We start from the raw sequence: 14261 nt of genomic DNA, 5'->3' as shown, positions 1-14261 counted from the left end.
CTTCTCGATGCCGTACATATGTGAGATTTCAATGAAAGAAATTATTAAAGTTTTGAAAAATTAATATAAAAAAATTGTTCTCATTACGTTACACTTTATAAAAAATATAAAACTTATATTTTCAAAGCTTGTATAAAATTTTTATATTTATAATTTATTATTAATTACACAGAAATGTACTTTATTAATTTTATGTTTTAAGCATTATTAAAAATTTGTACTAATAATAATGAAATAAAAGAAATTATTGAAAAATAATTAATTAAAGATATATACTTATTGAGAGATAGGAACTAAGTCATTATATTCGTGTATAGTCACGATTAATGTTTTATTGAATGCGTAATTAGAATGTTTAGTATTTACATTGATTCCACGTATCCAGATAAATAACGTTGATGAGCGCGTGTCCGCGGCCGCATCGCCACGTGTCGTGCGTGCCGCGCATAAAACTCGATGTATGGTTAAAGACCGTGACGCTCACGTGTTTTCTCTCCATTGCACGAAGGCCACGAAATCAGCGGCATTCGCGAATATCGTGAACCGTCGTAAAAACGCGAGAATCCTTTCGAAAACTTTTATATTCCTTTTCTCGCCATCTCTGTTTTTTCATCTTTATTACTTTACAATCCACAAATTGATGTCCGATATCTAGACACGACAAGTATCTAAAAGAGATGTCCGGAAGATTTTTTTTTAAGCATTCCATTTAGACATCTTTTAGAGAACTTTTCAACTTATTTACATTACGTTCACTGTTCTAACGAAATAAAGAACGGTTAGAGACGATGCTTTACTAATCATGCCTCGATCAATGGAACCGCATGTACATACATTTGCGTCGAAAGTGAAATCGTTGGAATATCGAATAAATTCCGATTTCGTTAAAATTGAGGAAAGAGTGTACTTTATGTGTGTTTCTCGAAAGATTTGATCGTGATGCACCATCCGAGGTCGGATCATTCTTTAATTTTGAAGTCGTACGAAAGTAGGTATACACCGAGCGAAAGAATAATGACCGAATGAACAGTTAGAAAAGGAGAGCAACACGCTCGCGACAGTGTTCATCAGTCCTCTCCTCATATCGAACACATTCTTTGCGTTCATCATTTATTTAAAGAATATATGTGCTCTGCGAGGATGCTTCGATGTATACCCATTCGAGAGGTACGAAGCACGGAGGAAGAACCCCTTCACACAATGACACTGTGAGAGTCGACGGAAATTGAGGTAAGGCTTTCTACAGCGCGGAAAGAACGTCGCTCATCCACTTCAGGCTCGCGTAATCAAGTTGTCGCAAGAAATCCGCTTGTGTTTTATCATCGTGATTTCGAAACAGCGCATATTCTAAATTTAAATCTTCTGCTACCGTTGAAGATAACAAAATTAAAATACGGAATCAATTTTATTGGAAATATATTTTTCTTAACCTATATTATTATATGTACTAATTAGGTTTTATTTTATTCCAATTTCAGCTTAATCATCTATTTAGGTATAAATTTCAAATAAATTTTTTTATATTTATATTGAATTATGAAATAAAAAAAATCTTGATAGCAGACGATTTATTCGTAAAGCATAATTCATCATTATTATGTTTTGATCACGAGAAAAACACGATTTCCGCAACAACTTCTACATTACATAATAACGTATAGTATACGGTAAAAACTCGATCGAACGTTTTCGGAGGGGATGTTTGGACTACAAACTAAAAACAATCAGTGCGATTAATGAATATACGCGGCAAACGATAAGCGATACAAATCACTTTGGGATTTGAAAATATGAATAGTAGAACGATTAATTGGAAAAACGATAAATCGAGCTCCCACTGTATACATTTCTGTGTACGTAACAAATACATAAGTGTATATATGTATATGTAGAATGCACATACGAAGAAATATGCATGACTCGCCGACTCACGCACACTGAAAGATATCGACGAGCTGCATATCGAACGGAAGGGTTCTCATCGGGAAACGTATTTCCTGCGAGAAACCGAGTTTTCTTGTCCAAGCAAACCGAGACTCCCCTTCCGCTTACGCGAATTTTTCACCAAATGTGTACCTTACAACGTACCTTAGTACCATAGTTCGATAATCTTCTTGTCTCATTGCGATTCACGTTGTCCAAACACAGTTGTAATCTAGCTTAAACATGATAAAAAAAAGAGAATATTATTATATTTAAGATAAAAATATGAATGTATGCGATTTAATTACAAAAGTTTTTATATTATTTTATGTGTTATATTTTCATACAATTTGTCAAAATTATTCATTTCTTAAAATGTTGAAAGTTTTTTTCTTTTTCAAAAAACTTTAATTGTTTTATACGATTTATTATCAAAGAAATATAACAGAAAAAATTGCGTTTATATTTACATATTGAAATCTTATTTCTCATCTTTATTATGGGAATGTCGCGTGGACAGGAGCTTAAATTGTAACCTCGCACGCAATGAGAGACGTAGATTACACGAGAAAGTGTATGCATGTATGTGTGTATATGTGTGTATTAGAATAAAACATATCCTACAGTAAATTGCTAGCTCAATTCCAAAACGGAGTACAATCGTCCGGCCAAGCACATTTACGCGGCACTCGCGCGAGAACGGGCCAAGATAGAAATAGATAAAGGAATGAAGGGGGAGTTGAAGAGAGGGTTTCTCACAGATGTGTGCACTAAACAAACCAACAGACTCGCTGACAACCTTTGAGCTCACAGGACACTGTCAGAGACACGAGACACGTCGAGCGCGCATATCCCGACTACTGCCATCCGAACTGCGTTTATTTAATATACGCAAGAAAAACACACGTTTTACAAGGTAAACCGAGTAAGGTATCGCCGAGTTTGTGGGCACCACATTGCACACATTCCCTATGAACGGAGTTTCTTCTTGGGTTTGCGCCGCGCGCCGAGCAGCAGAACGACGACCCGAGAACTCGTTTTCTCGACGGAGGAACCCTCGTCGCAGAGGGACAGTAAACTGCCGCCGCCGAAGGGACGGCGGTAATTCACGTCGGGTAAAGGTTCGTGAAACTCGGTATCCTCCAGCTGACGGCCGCTAGGAGGGACACCAGAAAGTTGCTCGCCAAAATTGCTGGGCTGAGGTTCCTTCTGTCACCCCCGTGCATCGCCGCTGGCTTCTCCTCTTCTGCAACGAGATTAGAAAGCTGAGTTTCATACGATAATGGAGGAGCAAAGTGAATAATAAACAGGCGTTTAGACTGCTTAATTTTAGGTTAACTATTTTCGTATATATTTATTTATTTATGTATATTTAGATCAGAGAAAGAATACAATTTACAACGAGGAAAATAAGAAAGCGTTTTAAATAAAATAATAAAACCTTTTCTTGACAGAGTAAAAACAATGTTTTAAATTATTTCAAACCATCCGACGTTTTTAGTTGAGATATAAGATGAAACGCGGATTGCTTTGCACTTTTTCTGTAGAAAATACTTCTTGACAATCTGGTCACGTTCGTAGAGCTCTTCTAGCTGTCATGTCAATGAAGACACGGCAAACATTGGATGAATATCTGTCGAACTTTGCGAATTTTTCAAGACGTTTGTCTCTTTTTATACTGGATTGAAATCCTTCAAAACAAATTATACTACTAATATTAAACTCTAATCTTTAATATTAAATATTAATATTAATATTAATCTTAAATATTAATATTAAAATCTAAAATTTTAATATTAAAATCTAATTCTAAACAAATTTAATAATTCTAGTTAAATAATCTAAGTTTATGTTTTATAATTCTTTATGTCGGGACTTTTAATAAATTGTCACAAAAATCTTAATAAAAAAAATGTCAGTAATATTTTTTTATAAAGTCTAAAATTATCTATCTTTCATTTAAATATCTTTAAATTAGAAATCTTATGGCTTAATTTAAAACCTTTTCATTTATTTTATCTTGTTATTTATAAAAATAAGAAATTTTAAATTGGAATTATAAATTGTTATATTGTTTCATGACAAAATATAAATTCTTTTTTATATGTGTGTTAGCTTTTATATGTATTATATGTAATGCAAGTTTTCAACATTAGATATTTAATCCACAATTATTATATAGCAGTAGCTTTGAATATATGTAAAAAAAAGTTTTTCAAAAATTTTATTTATTGAATTTCTTTATTTAACTTCATATATTCTCTTTATTTTCTATGAGAACAAAATAAGTAAAACTCTTTAGACTTGATACAATGTGTATACACATTAATGCCTCGGAAAACTTTCCACGACCGGCGATGTCGAAGGCGTCGTAGAACGTGTAAAAAAAATTAAAATAAAATTATCGTGTATCGCCTTGTAAAGAGAAAATAATAGATAAGTTTGATAATGTCTGGCAGACTATCGCGTTATTATGTAGTTACTAAGCACGTTAAAGTATAGGTAAGGCCGGCGCGAGAGAACTTCTATCGTACTTTCGAAAAATTACATCGAACTTTGTCCTAGCGGCGAACTCGGAGGGTAAAAGTTCCGTCGTTAGTGAAGCGGTCGTACAATTTTGAACAGCCCTTCGCCGTTATCGCAAGCAAGCTACGCGGGGTCGGGGATGAATGCGTCTACGAGAGCCACTAAATCCGATCGTAATGAGCTTCCTACAACCGTTTAATTGTTCGACTCTTACTCTAATGAATATTCAAGTTACGAAAGTTCCTGCCGTCGATCGGTTCCGATCTTTGGTATAACTGAAGCGAGTCAATTACTATCGCGTTATATTTCTAAAGATCGCAGATTCTGTCTATAATTGACGCATTCGCGACCTGGTTTATTTTCAGATTAGATCACTCACCGTTCTTTAAATATATAATTTTTTCTGTAATAAATATAGAGAAAATGTCGTTTTTTCAGCATGAGCGTGTATATCAATATATTGTTTCTTCAACTGTTCAATATTTATAATCGCATTGAATATGAAAAAATTCACAATTTATCTATATAAAGTTTAAAAATTTTTCATCGACGAAATAAAAGCGGATGATTTAATGAAGAATCCTATATAAAAGGCTCTTTTGTTTAAAATTTTATTTGTTTTTATACATTTCGACACAACATTACGGATTCTATATATATTTTTGGGATATATTTGAAGTAATTGCATTTATGATATTTTCTTTCTATATACGTGTATATATATATATATATATATATATATATATATATATATATACATATTACGTTCTTGAAGCAAGATATAATTATTATTTCCTAATTATAAATAACAGACCCACAGCTAATGTTCTATACATACACATATATATTTATATATATCTCGTATGTAAATGCTAATAACAAACGTTCTCATTTATGTTGAAGTAAGATTTTCTGAACAGCAGCTGTCTGTTTATAGTCAGCAAATAATCATTATATCTTGCTTTGAGAATGCAAAATAATACGTCTATATGTACAGATCTGCACTTGTTTAGAAACATAACTTTAGTTAATTTGTTAGCGTTCCAGTCCTAATTTATATTAGAAACTACTCTAACACTACTGTAATACACTATTTATAGAGAAAATTCGTATATTAATAGAAGATATATGTTTTTTTTATTGAAATATATTTATATATTTTTTTAAATTAAACTAAATGAATACTTATTCCTCTAAACAAATTAAAGAATACATGTGATATTTTTCTTATATACCGGATGTTTAAAAAATTTATTTAATATTTATATGATAAAAAGTACACACAATGCTGAGCAAGAAAGTCTTATTGTTAGTAAACGAAGATCGATAATTCTATCGTTTCAAAGATATAAACCATTTTGCATATTACTTTTATGATTGTCGTATTGACTTCTACGTATTTCGATGTTGACAAATCGTGTTCTGAATGTCTTCACAATTAGCAATTGTACAGCTGTATTATAATCACATTATAACTAGAAATCTTTTTAAAGTATGTATGGAATTATACATATATGAGGATATTTAGAAAGCGATTTGTAAACATCGAAACACATAGAAGCCAATAAATTAAGCATGAAAGTAATAGTACAAAATTGCTTATATCTCTGAAAGGATTGAATTTTTGTTTGACTTATATTTAGCAAGACTTTTTCACTCAGTATTATGTGCACTATCTACTATACAAATACTGAATAGTATTTTTAACACCCTATATATTCTCTCCTTAATAAAATTATAATACTTAACAGAAAATGTTTCATCATCTTTGGTACAAATTGATATAAAATAATATTTTTAGGTTAATCTCGCCCCGAGAGGTTGCTTTCGATAGCGTCAAGTCCCGAGTTACCGAGGAATTAGCGACAGAATGACGCTTCTCTCACCTTCAATCACATGGACCATGACAGACGCCTGCTTGGCATTGCTAGGCGCACACGTGTAGTTGCCGTTGTGCGTAAGTTTCGTTTTGTTCACCGTCAAAATGGAGCCGTTCGCCATGAGCCCGACTTTGACGCCGGGCTCCTCGTCGTAATTTATCATACGGCCCTGACGAAACCAGAAGACGTAAAGAGGCTTTTCCGTGGCCGCTACAAGTTGGCATTCCAAACGGAGACTCGAGCCTTGCTTCACGTGCAAATCAGGCGCACCTAGTATTATCGAGTACGCCTGAGTGATTTTCAGACGGGCGAAGTTTCGCTGCACTGGATGCGACGTCACCTGCGATCATAATATAGCGAAACTTTAACTTATCATGATACGTTAGACAAGTTCAAGAGAAAAAGAGAGATAAAATGTTCTCAGTAATTCTATTTCCCGACGTAATATTCAAAACAGTAATTACATATATATTCTCAATATAAATTTATATTTAAACTATTTAGAATTGTGCGGAATAGAAAATATTACAAGCAAAGGTATTTATTTCTTATTAGTTAAAATCATATAGAAACGATCTTGTATAGAGAACTAATAAATTACACAACGTTATAAATAAAATATACGTAATATTATAAAGTAAACCTAAAAATTATAAAACTACTATTTGAGCATAAATAATTGGTTTGTAGATATAATAATAGCCACTTTTTATATCATAATGAGCTATATTATATTGTAATTAGATTATTAGAAATTATATTCATCATCAAATAAACGACATTGATTTATCCTTTAGACAACCCAATTGTGGCTAAAGATACGGCTAATCAGGACGACCTTAAGCATTGGCTTATAATCGATCGCTTTGGCATTTCAACTGACATTTTCGACAAATGAAACCTTTAACAAAGTGTCACGGAACCATATATGAGAATTGATTTACTAGATATAGCTAAAAACAAAATACTCTATTTTAATCAACCGCTACTAAAAAAGTTTAATTTCCATACCATTGTATAGTATAAAATGAAAGTTAAAAGTATTGCAGGAGAAATAAACGATTTGCATCGAAATACCTGACATTCATAGATGCCAGCATCGTCCAGCGTTACGGCACGTATAGTGAGCTGCCAATCGGTGCTCGAGTGCCTAATAACAAATCTCTTGTCGGTGGAATGCGTGCTGGTACCAACTGTTAACAATTGTCTGTCTCTTCTCCTTACCCACGTAATCTATAACAGAAGAAAATTAGATGTTTTTATTAAATATAAAAATGGAGCACTTGTTAACATTTCACTGCGTAGCAATTGATACGTTGATACATTTATTAAAAAGGAAATATTATCATTATCATTGCGTACGTGTATTTATATTTGTGAGGTATATTTTTGCGTAAATAATTCAAAATTTCATTGAAAAAATTAACATTGCTAACTTTTGAATAATATTATATAATATTATTAACTTTTAAATAAACAAAATACAAGACGAGATGCAAAAAGAAAGAATAAATAAACCTATGAATTTCATATTATTTTACAAATTTCACACAATATCAAAAATATCAGAATTTTGTTTGTAGAAATATAATTATAATTATTGTATGTGGTTATCTCTAGTTACAAAAAGTAAAAACAATTATTAAATAACGACAGTTATTTGCACGATATATACGACTTGAGAGCAGTATTAAGCTATTGATGGCAACAATATATAGGAGACAATAGTGTGTTATATGAGAGGCCTCGATACGCATCGAATATCAATTATCACGGCCATTAGAGTATCCTAATTTCAAGCTAATTTTCATTCCCCAGTGAGCTAACCACGAAACTATGCTCAATATATTGGATAGCGGCTACATCACACGCTATTTTAATCACATAGCGATATTATCAATTTCCTGTGCTAGTTTAAATTAATAAAAAAACTAATCTATTATATTTAACCATTTACATAATTTTTAAAATTGTATATAAGTCATTTAAAGTTGATAAGCATTAAAGTTTTTTACAGAGAAAAATGTGTTAAAGCTTTTAAAATTTTTTTCTCTGTTAAAATATTTTTATAATATATTTTTTTCTTGTTTACTAATAGTCATTAATGTATACATGAATATATAAATTTGCTGTTACATTCCAAATGTGTTTTATCACCTATCTCAATTGCAGAGTGCTATATTAAAGAACTTTATACCGAATTGGCCATGTGACCAGGAATTGTCCTTACATTATGTTTTATATACGCACAGCACATAAATATTATAATAACATATATCATAGCATATCAATTTTTAACTTTTTACATCTTTACCACTTTTACAAAATATATTTTCATAAATTATCATATGTGTCAAACATATACATTTTGAATGCCAATGGTTGTTATTGCCGAGTATTCAAACTTTTCCTCATTTTTAAAAAGGATATATAAATAACTGTATAATTATATTTTTTATATATATAATGAGAACATATTATATATATATATATATATATAATAAAACATTATTGCGCTCATTTTAATCAACAGCTTTTAATTAAATTTATTTTTATTTATATGTATATAGGAAATTTCTATTTTAAATTTTAGTTGACATGTTTTAATTAAAAGCCGCAAATATTTTACGTTAATGTAAATTTTAAAAGCAAGATGCAAAGAGATAACTGTCACAGCTGATTTATCTGGAAAACGATATAACAATTCGCTACACTTATGCAACCGTATATCTTATTTACAATCCGCATTAATTTCGACCAATAAAATAGTAATTAATTAAGTATATTACGCGTGTGTGCGTGTGCGTGTGTGTGTGTGTGTGTATGTGTGTGTGTATGTGTGTGTGTGTGTATGTGCGTGTGTGTATGTGTGTGTGTGTGTATACATATATATATATATATATATATATATATATATATATATATATATATATATATATATATATAATTTTTTGTTCTCGATTTATCTTAATGAAGTAACGTAAAATAAAAAACAATCTAATTTAACGATACATTTCTAATTTTCATTATTTGTGGAGTTTCTCTTATGAAGATTACAGAAATGTAATTTTCTGATTATATATACAATTATGCTTTGCATCAAGTGTTTGGAGAACTTTGTGAAGGAGCATCGCAAAACAAATATGTCGAGTTCACCTCGACATGATATCACAAAGGATTTATGCAATAATTGGGTGGAAATTCTCGGAATATAATAGTAATGTAAAAACTTGGATGTCACAAGGACTCTGCTTGTAATGTGCACAATATGAACGCAATATATGCATCTAACGGAGCTATAATAAAAATATAAATTAATATTTTATAATGTATATAATATACATATATAATAATATAATAATTAATAATTAGCTCTATATATATATATATATATATATTAAATTTTGCAGTTTTAGTATTTTCATTTTTTTAGATCTCTTCTACAATTAACAGAAACAGATCTATACATGTATACAGATATGTATATATACCGTATATACGTTATAGATCTGTTTTATTAATTGTAGGAGAAATCTAAAAAAGTGAAAATATTAAAACTGCAAAAAGATATTAAATTTAATTGATTAAGAAACAAAAATCTTTTAATAATAAGACTTTAGTAAAAAAAGTATAATTTTCTCGAATCTTCTTATGCTCTCAAAGAGTTTACTATGATATATAACAAAGATCATCTATCTCCAGTATTTTGATCTAATGGGTTAAAATCTGTCATATTACCAATTATTTTTTACCTCCTGATCTAAAGATAAAATAAACTTCATCAGAAATGTCTTAGTGCCATCAGATAGAACATAATTAGGCTGATTTCACGTAATACATCGTGGGCAAAACCAATTCCCAAGGATATGACATCTCTAGTAACTGCCAAACCGGTAATCCAGGATACTTACTGTAATCCTGGATCCAATCCTGAAAAGGGCATATCTACGGTGCACCGACGTGTAACGGCGAATCCAATATGGCGAGAGAGTCCGCGCGTGCAGTGTGTGTGTGTGTGTGTGTGTGTGTGGCTGTGTGTATCCTTGCTGGCCTTTGACTGGTATAAGTTATCGGGTGGTAGAGTTTGCCGCAATCAGCACGAAGTTACAGGAACTCTCCGGTGTCTTCTCGAGCAGTCGGGAAAGACAAGGACGCTCAAATCCCTTGGACATCCGTCGTTCAGTTTCAACTAACTCCAGATACAGATACACGTGTACGTGGACTGTTAAGACGAGTAGTATTTCTTTACTTTATACTAGAGAAACAGAAACGTTTGTTTCTCGAGATACTCGCGCGATCAATTAAAGAAGCTCCTACGTCAATTAAAAAGTCTAAACAAGATTGAAATCATAGTGAAGCTCTCAATAAAGCTAGTATATTTAAGTTAAAATTTTTCATCTCTTTTTTATTTGTAAAGTTAAATTAAAAATCAGAGATCTAAGTATATATAAACGAGAAAATAATTGTTTGCTTCATCGATTTATTATTTCCAATTATTTTCTTTTTCTTTTTTTTCTCTTCTCTCTTCTCTCTTTTAATAGCTACCATTTTAAAACTAAATATGATTATAAATATAATTAATAGTATAATAACAAAATTATATCAAAAATTTTTGCAACATACATCTTTATGTGATTTTCATAGTAACGTTTTGCTTATTAAGCAGTTCTGTATAATATACAAAAAGAAAAAACTTAAGAAAAAAACATTAACAGATTTTTAGATAAGATGCTAATGGAATTATTTTTAGCTTAAATACATAAAGTATATCTGGCTTAGAGAGAAACTGTTGAAGTTTGTGGGCGGCGGGTCTATTTGACTTTCGAGTGGAAAGGGTTAAAAGTTCGTACGCGCGAAACGCGAGGCGAATGTAACCCGGAAAGGATTAAAACCAATTAAAACTTGGAACAAAATGTAAATTGGAGTAGCATATGTCTGGCTCACGTCGAGCCTACGTACTTAATTTCCTCTTAAGTTGTTTCGCCTGACTCGATCATCATCAGTCTTATTAGACGCGTGTTAGGTAACCGATCGTCCTAGAGAATTCCCGTAGCAAGCTATTAAACCGTGCCTCGTGGGGATTGCTGGCCCAAGCACAGGAAAGACTTTGTACAGTAGCGGCAAGTAATAGCATCAACACGCGCCAAAAGCGCGCACACATGCGGCACACGAGCTAAGATGCACCGCCGCTCGTAGGGAGAGCTTAATTGGGAAATATCCCTGTTACGGAGCGCACTAAGCGACTTGCACCACATACATTCTTTGTCTGTCGACCGGGAATTGCCACAATCGGTAATTTATGCCTCTACATTCTAGATACAAATTTGCAGCGGGACAAAAGCTGGGCTTAAACATAAATACAGAGAGACAGGGAGTTAATGGAACGATTAATGGAGAATTGTGCGCGAAATAAAACAATGACTATAATTAGAATCCTTGACTGTTACAGAAATTTTCGTTATGGATAAAAACTTTACTCTTAACAAAACAAAAAAAAAGAAGAGAAAAAGAGAAAAGAAAGAAGAAAAGTTCTCCAGCGATAAGAACATTTCCAGTACTAACGAAGCCACACCAGCAGCGGTAGGAAAGAAATTAAAAGCCGCCACTCTATCGCTACATTCTTGCTGCGATCACTTTCGACTCTTACTCGATATAGTATCGGGCTGATAAGGAACGCCGAAAGTTCATTCGTTTATCAGTGAGCTATTTTAAAAGTATTCTTGTAATGAGGAAAGTTCCTTTACCCATTCCTTCCAGGTCTCGCGCGAGAATCAAGCCAATCACTACACAGCTACATTTTATACACGTCACAGCTTATACACATCGCAGCTTCGAAAACTTATAGCTATAACAATGCTCACGAAATCGAGGAGAACTGGGAGCGATAATGCTTTCTAAAGACATTAAAAATAATTGTTTCACATATACGGCGCGAAAATTTGTTACTGGATATTCCGCAGAGACCGATTGCGAATGAAAATATGCATTAAAGCTTATTTTATAAATAAATACCACAATTTAATTTTGTTGATCGAATTTTTCTCAGATAAATATAGAAATTTAAAACGTCGCTCTCATAAATAACGTCATAAAATATATATTTTCTTTTTTTTTTTTTTTTTTTAGAGTGAGCGAAAGAAGAGGGAAACAATTTTTTAATTAATTTATTAATTTTATAAGCCAAAATTATTAAAAATATTAGCGAAATTTATTTTTATAAAGCATACTTTTATTTTATTATCATCATTATTATTATTTCTATATTGATTAATTTGGAAATGATTTTATCATTTCAAAATATCTGAGCTTAATTTTTGCATAAAGTTATTTCAATTAATTTCTATGGTTATGATAATAGAAATCAATTCGTTGCAAGTGTGTACAATTTGTACATTGATTATAACTTAATAACAGAATATTCTCGAGATTTAGTTTGAGAACGGTTAATATAATCGATATATCGATTTTGATGTATTGAAGTGTGAAGTAATAGTCAATTACGTTGGGTATCGCTCGATCACCGTATCTGTTATTTCTAATCGATATTGACGTTATTTTACTATTTTACTATTTTAGAAATAATTGGAAAATCACATCACTCTCGCAACGTTTTGCGTTTGATGGTTTTAGTAGAAATATTTCAGTATAAATAATAAAATTTTAAAATTTGAATTATAGCATCTCAGATAAACTATTCATTCCTTGAATGAATTAATTCATGCGATGTACATATCATCTATTTCATTTTGCTCAACAAAAATGTTGGGTTACTTTATAAGAAATTAAAGCTAAATGATGATATTGCGTTTACGTTTTATATTAGTTTCGTAAATGGATTCGTATAATTCCATATATATATATTGATGAGAAAGCCTTAATTTATCGCATCATCGTTTCATGATAATATCGATTCCATCCGTGTGCGCGCGCCATCCAATCTATCCTATCTATTTGTGATATCAATCGCACTTCACCGCGATACGTTTCATTTAGTTCGTGCACAAAAGGGCGCTTTTGAAACGTACTTTCTCGATTTGGCATAGACGCGCTCAAACAAATTATATCACGTGCACGGGAATCCCGTGGGCGGAAACCAAATATAACCACGAAACTTTACGGCATCGGAAAGATAAGTTTTCTTGAAGTCTGTTTTATCAATAGATTTCAATTTCGACGCCTTGAACATAAAAAAGAGTTCGTATTATTCGCGAAAGAAGGAACAACTCTACGAAAAAACGTAATGAAATACTTCGAAGATGCTTCAGAAGGGAGAGAAATTTAATGTCTTGATACTTTGGGAGAATTCTTCTCTTGAATTTTTTCATTTCCGATAGTTCTTCGCTTCTCCAATCTCTCATTCGCTCTATCTGCATTCTCAAAGAACTCTTCTATTCACTATCCGGATATCCTCTATTATACCTTCGCTCATTTTATCCTACGATTTATCGTGGCCAAGAACATTTTTCGAAGAGAAGGATTCCGCTTTTCACCGGAAACCTGTGCATGCATTTTCCCTAGTGAGATCAAGTTGAAGACGAGTCGTGTGACGTACCTAAAACGTCGAGTTTTCGTAAGAACTCGTTGGCAGCCGCTCGATTTGGCATTTATCGCGTGATTTACAACCGCGTTCACTCCCTGTGTTTCCAGAAGGCCCAGAAAATTTGCCGATAATCTTTTCAATTCTCGTTTTCGTTATACATGCATGCATCATATGTATAACTCGTATTGACACATTGTTTCGAGACGCGACGAAATACATTATATCCAATACATATAAGAATAAATTTGGAATAAGTTAATTTCTTTATACAAAGTCGTGTAACGATATGCGCATAAATTGTTGGCTGAACTGCTAGCTGGCACACAAATTCAACGTCGGCAACATCGAGTAAAAAACTGGAAGATCCGATGAACCGTGTTTGACCCCTCGTA

General features: G+C 32.1%; 1 protein-coding gene across 1 annotated transcript in view; it reads right to left on the bottom strand.

Annotated features, from left to right (window-relative positions):
* Positions 1 to 295: 295 nt before the first annotated feature.
* LOC140662810 (neural cell adhesion molecule 2) overlaps positions 296 to 14261 on the bottom strand; it is a 79983-nt gene continuing 66017 nt past the window's right edge. The window contains exons 4-6 of the mRNA XM_072886461.1: positions 7407 to 7562; positions 6336 to 6669; positions 296 to 3169 (exon numbers count right to left, since the gene is read on the bottom strand). Of these exons, the coding sequence (XP_072742562.1) occupies positions 3030 to 3169; positions 6336 to 6669; positions 7407 to 7562 (630 nt within the window). The 3' untranslated portion in view covers positions 296 to 3029. The remainder of the gene's footprint in view (positions 3170 to 6335; positions 6670 to 7406; positions 7563 to 14261) is intronic.

Source organism: Anoplolepis gracilipes, chromosome 2 (genome assembly GCF_047496725.1).
Source record: "Anoplolepis gracilipes chromosome 2, ASM4749672v1, whole genome shotgun sequence".
Taxonomy (NCBI): domain Eukaryota; kingdom Metazoa; phylum Arthropoda; class Insecta; order Hymenoptera; family Formicidae; genus Anoplolepis; species Anoplolepis gracilipes.
The sequence above is the reverse complement of the archived record's forward strand: the minus strand, read 5'-3'. Positions and strand labels throughout refer to the sequence as shown.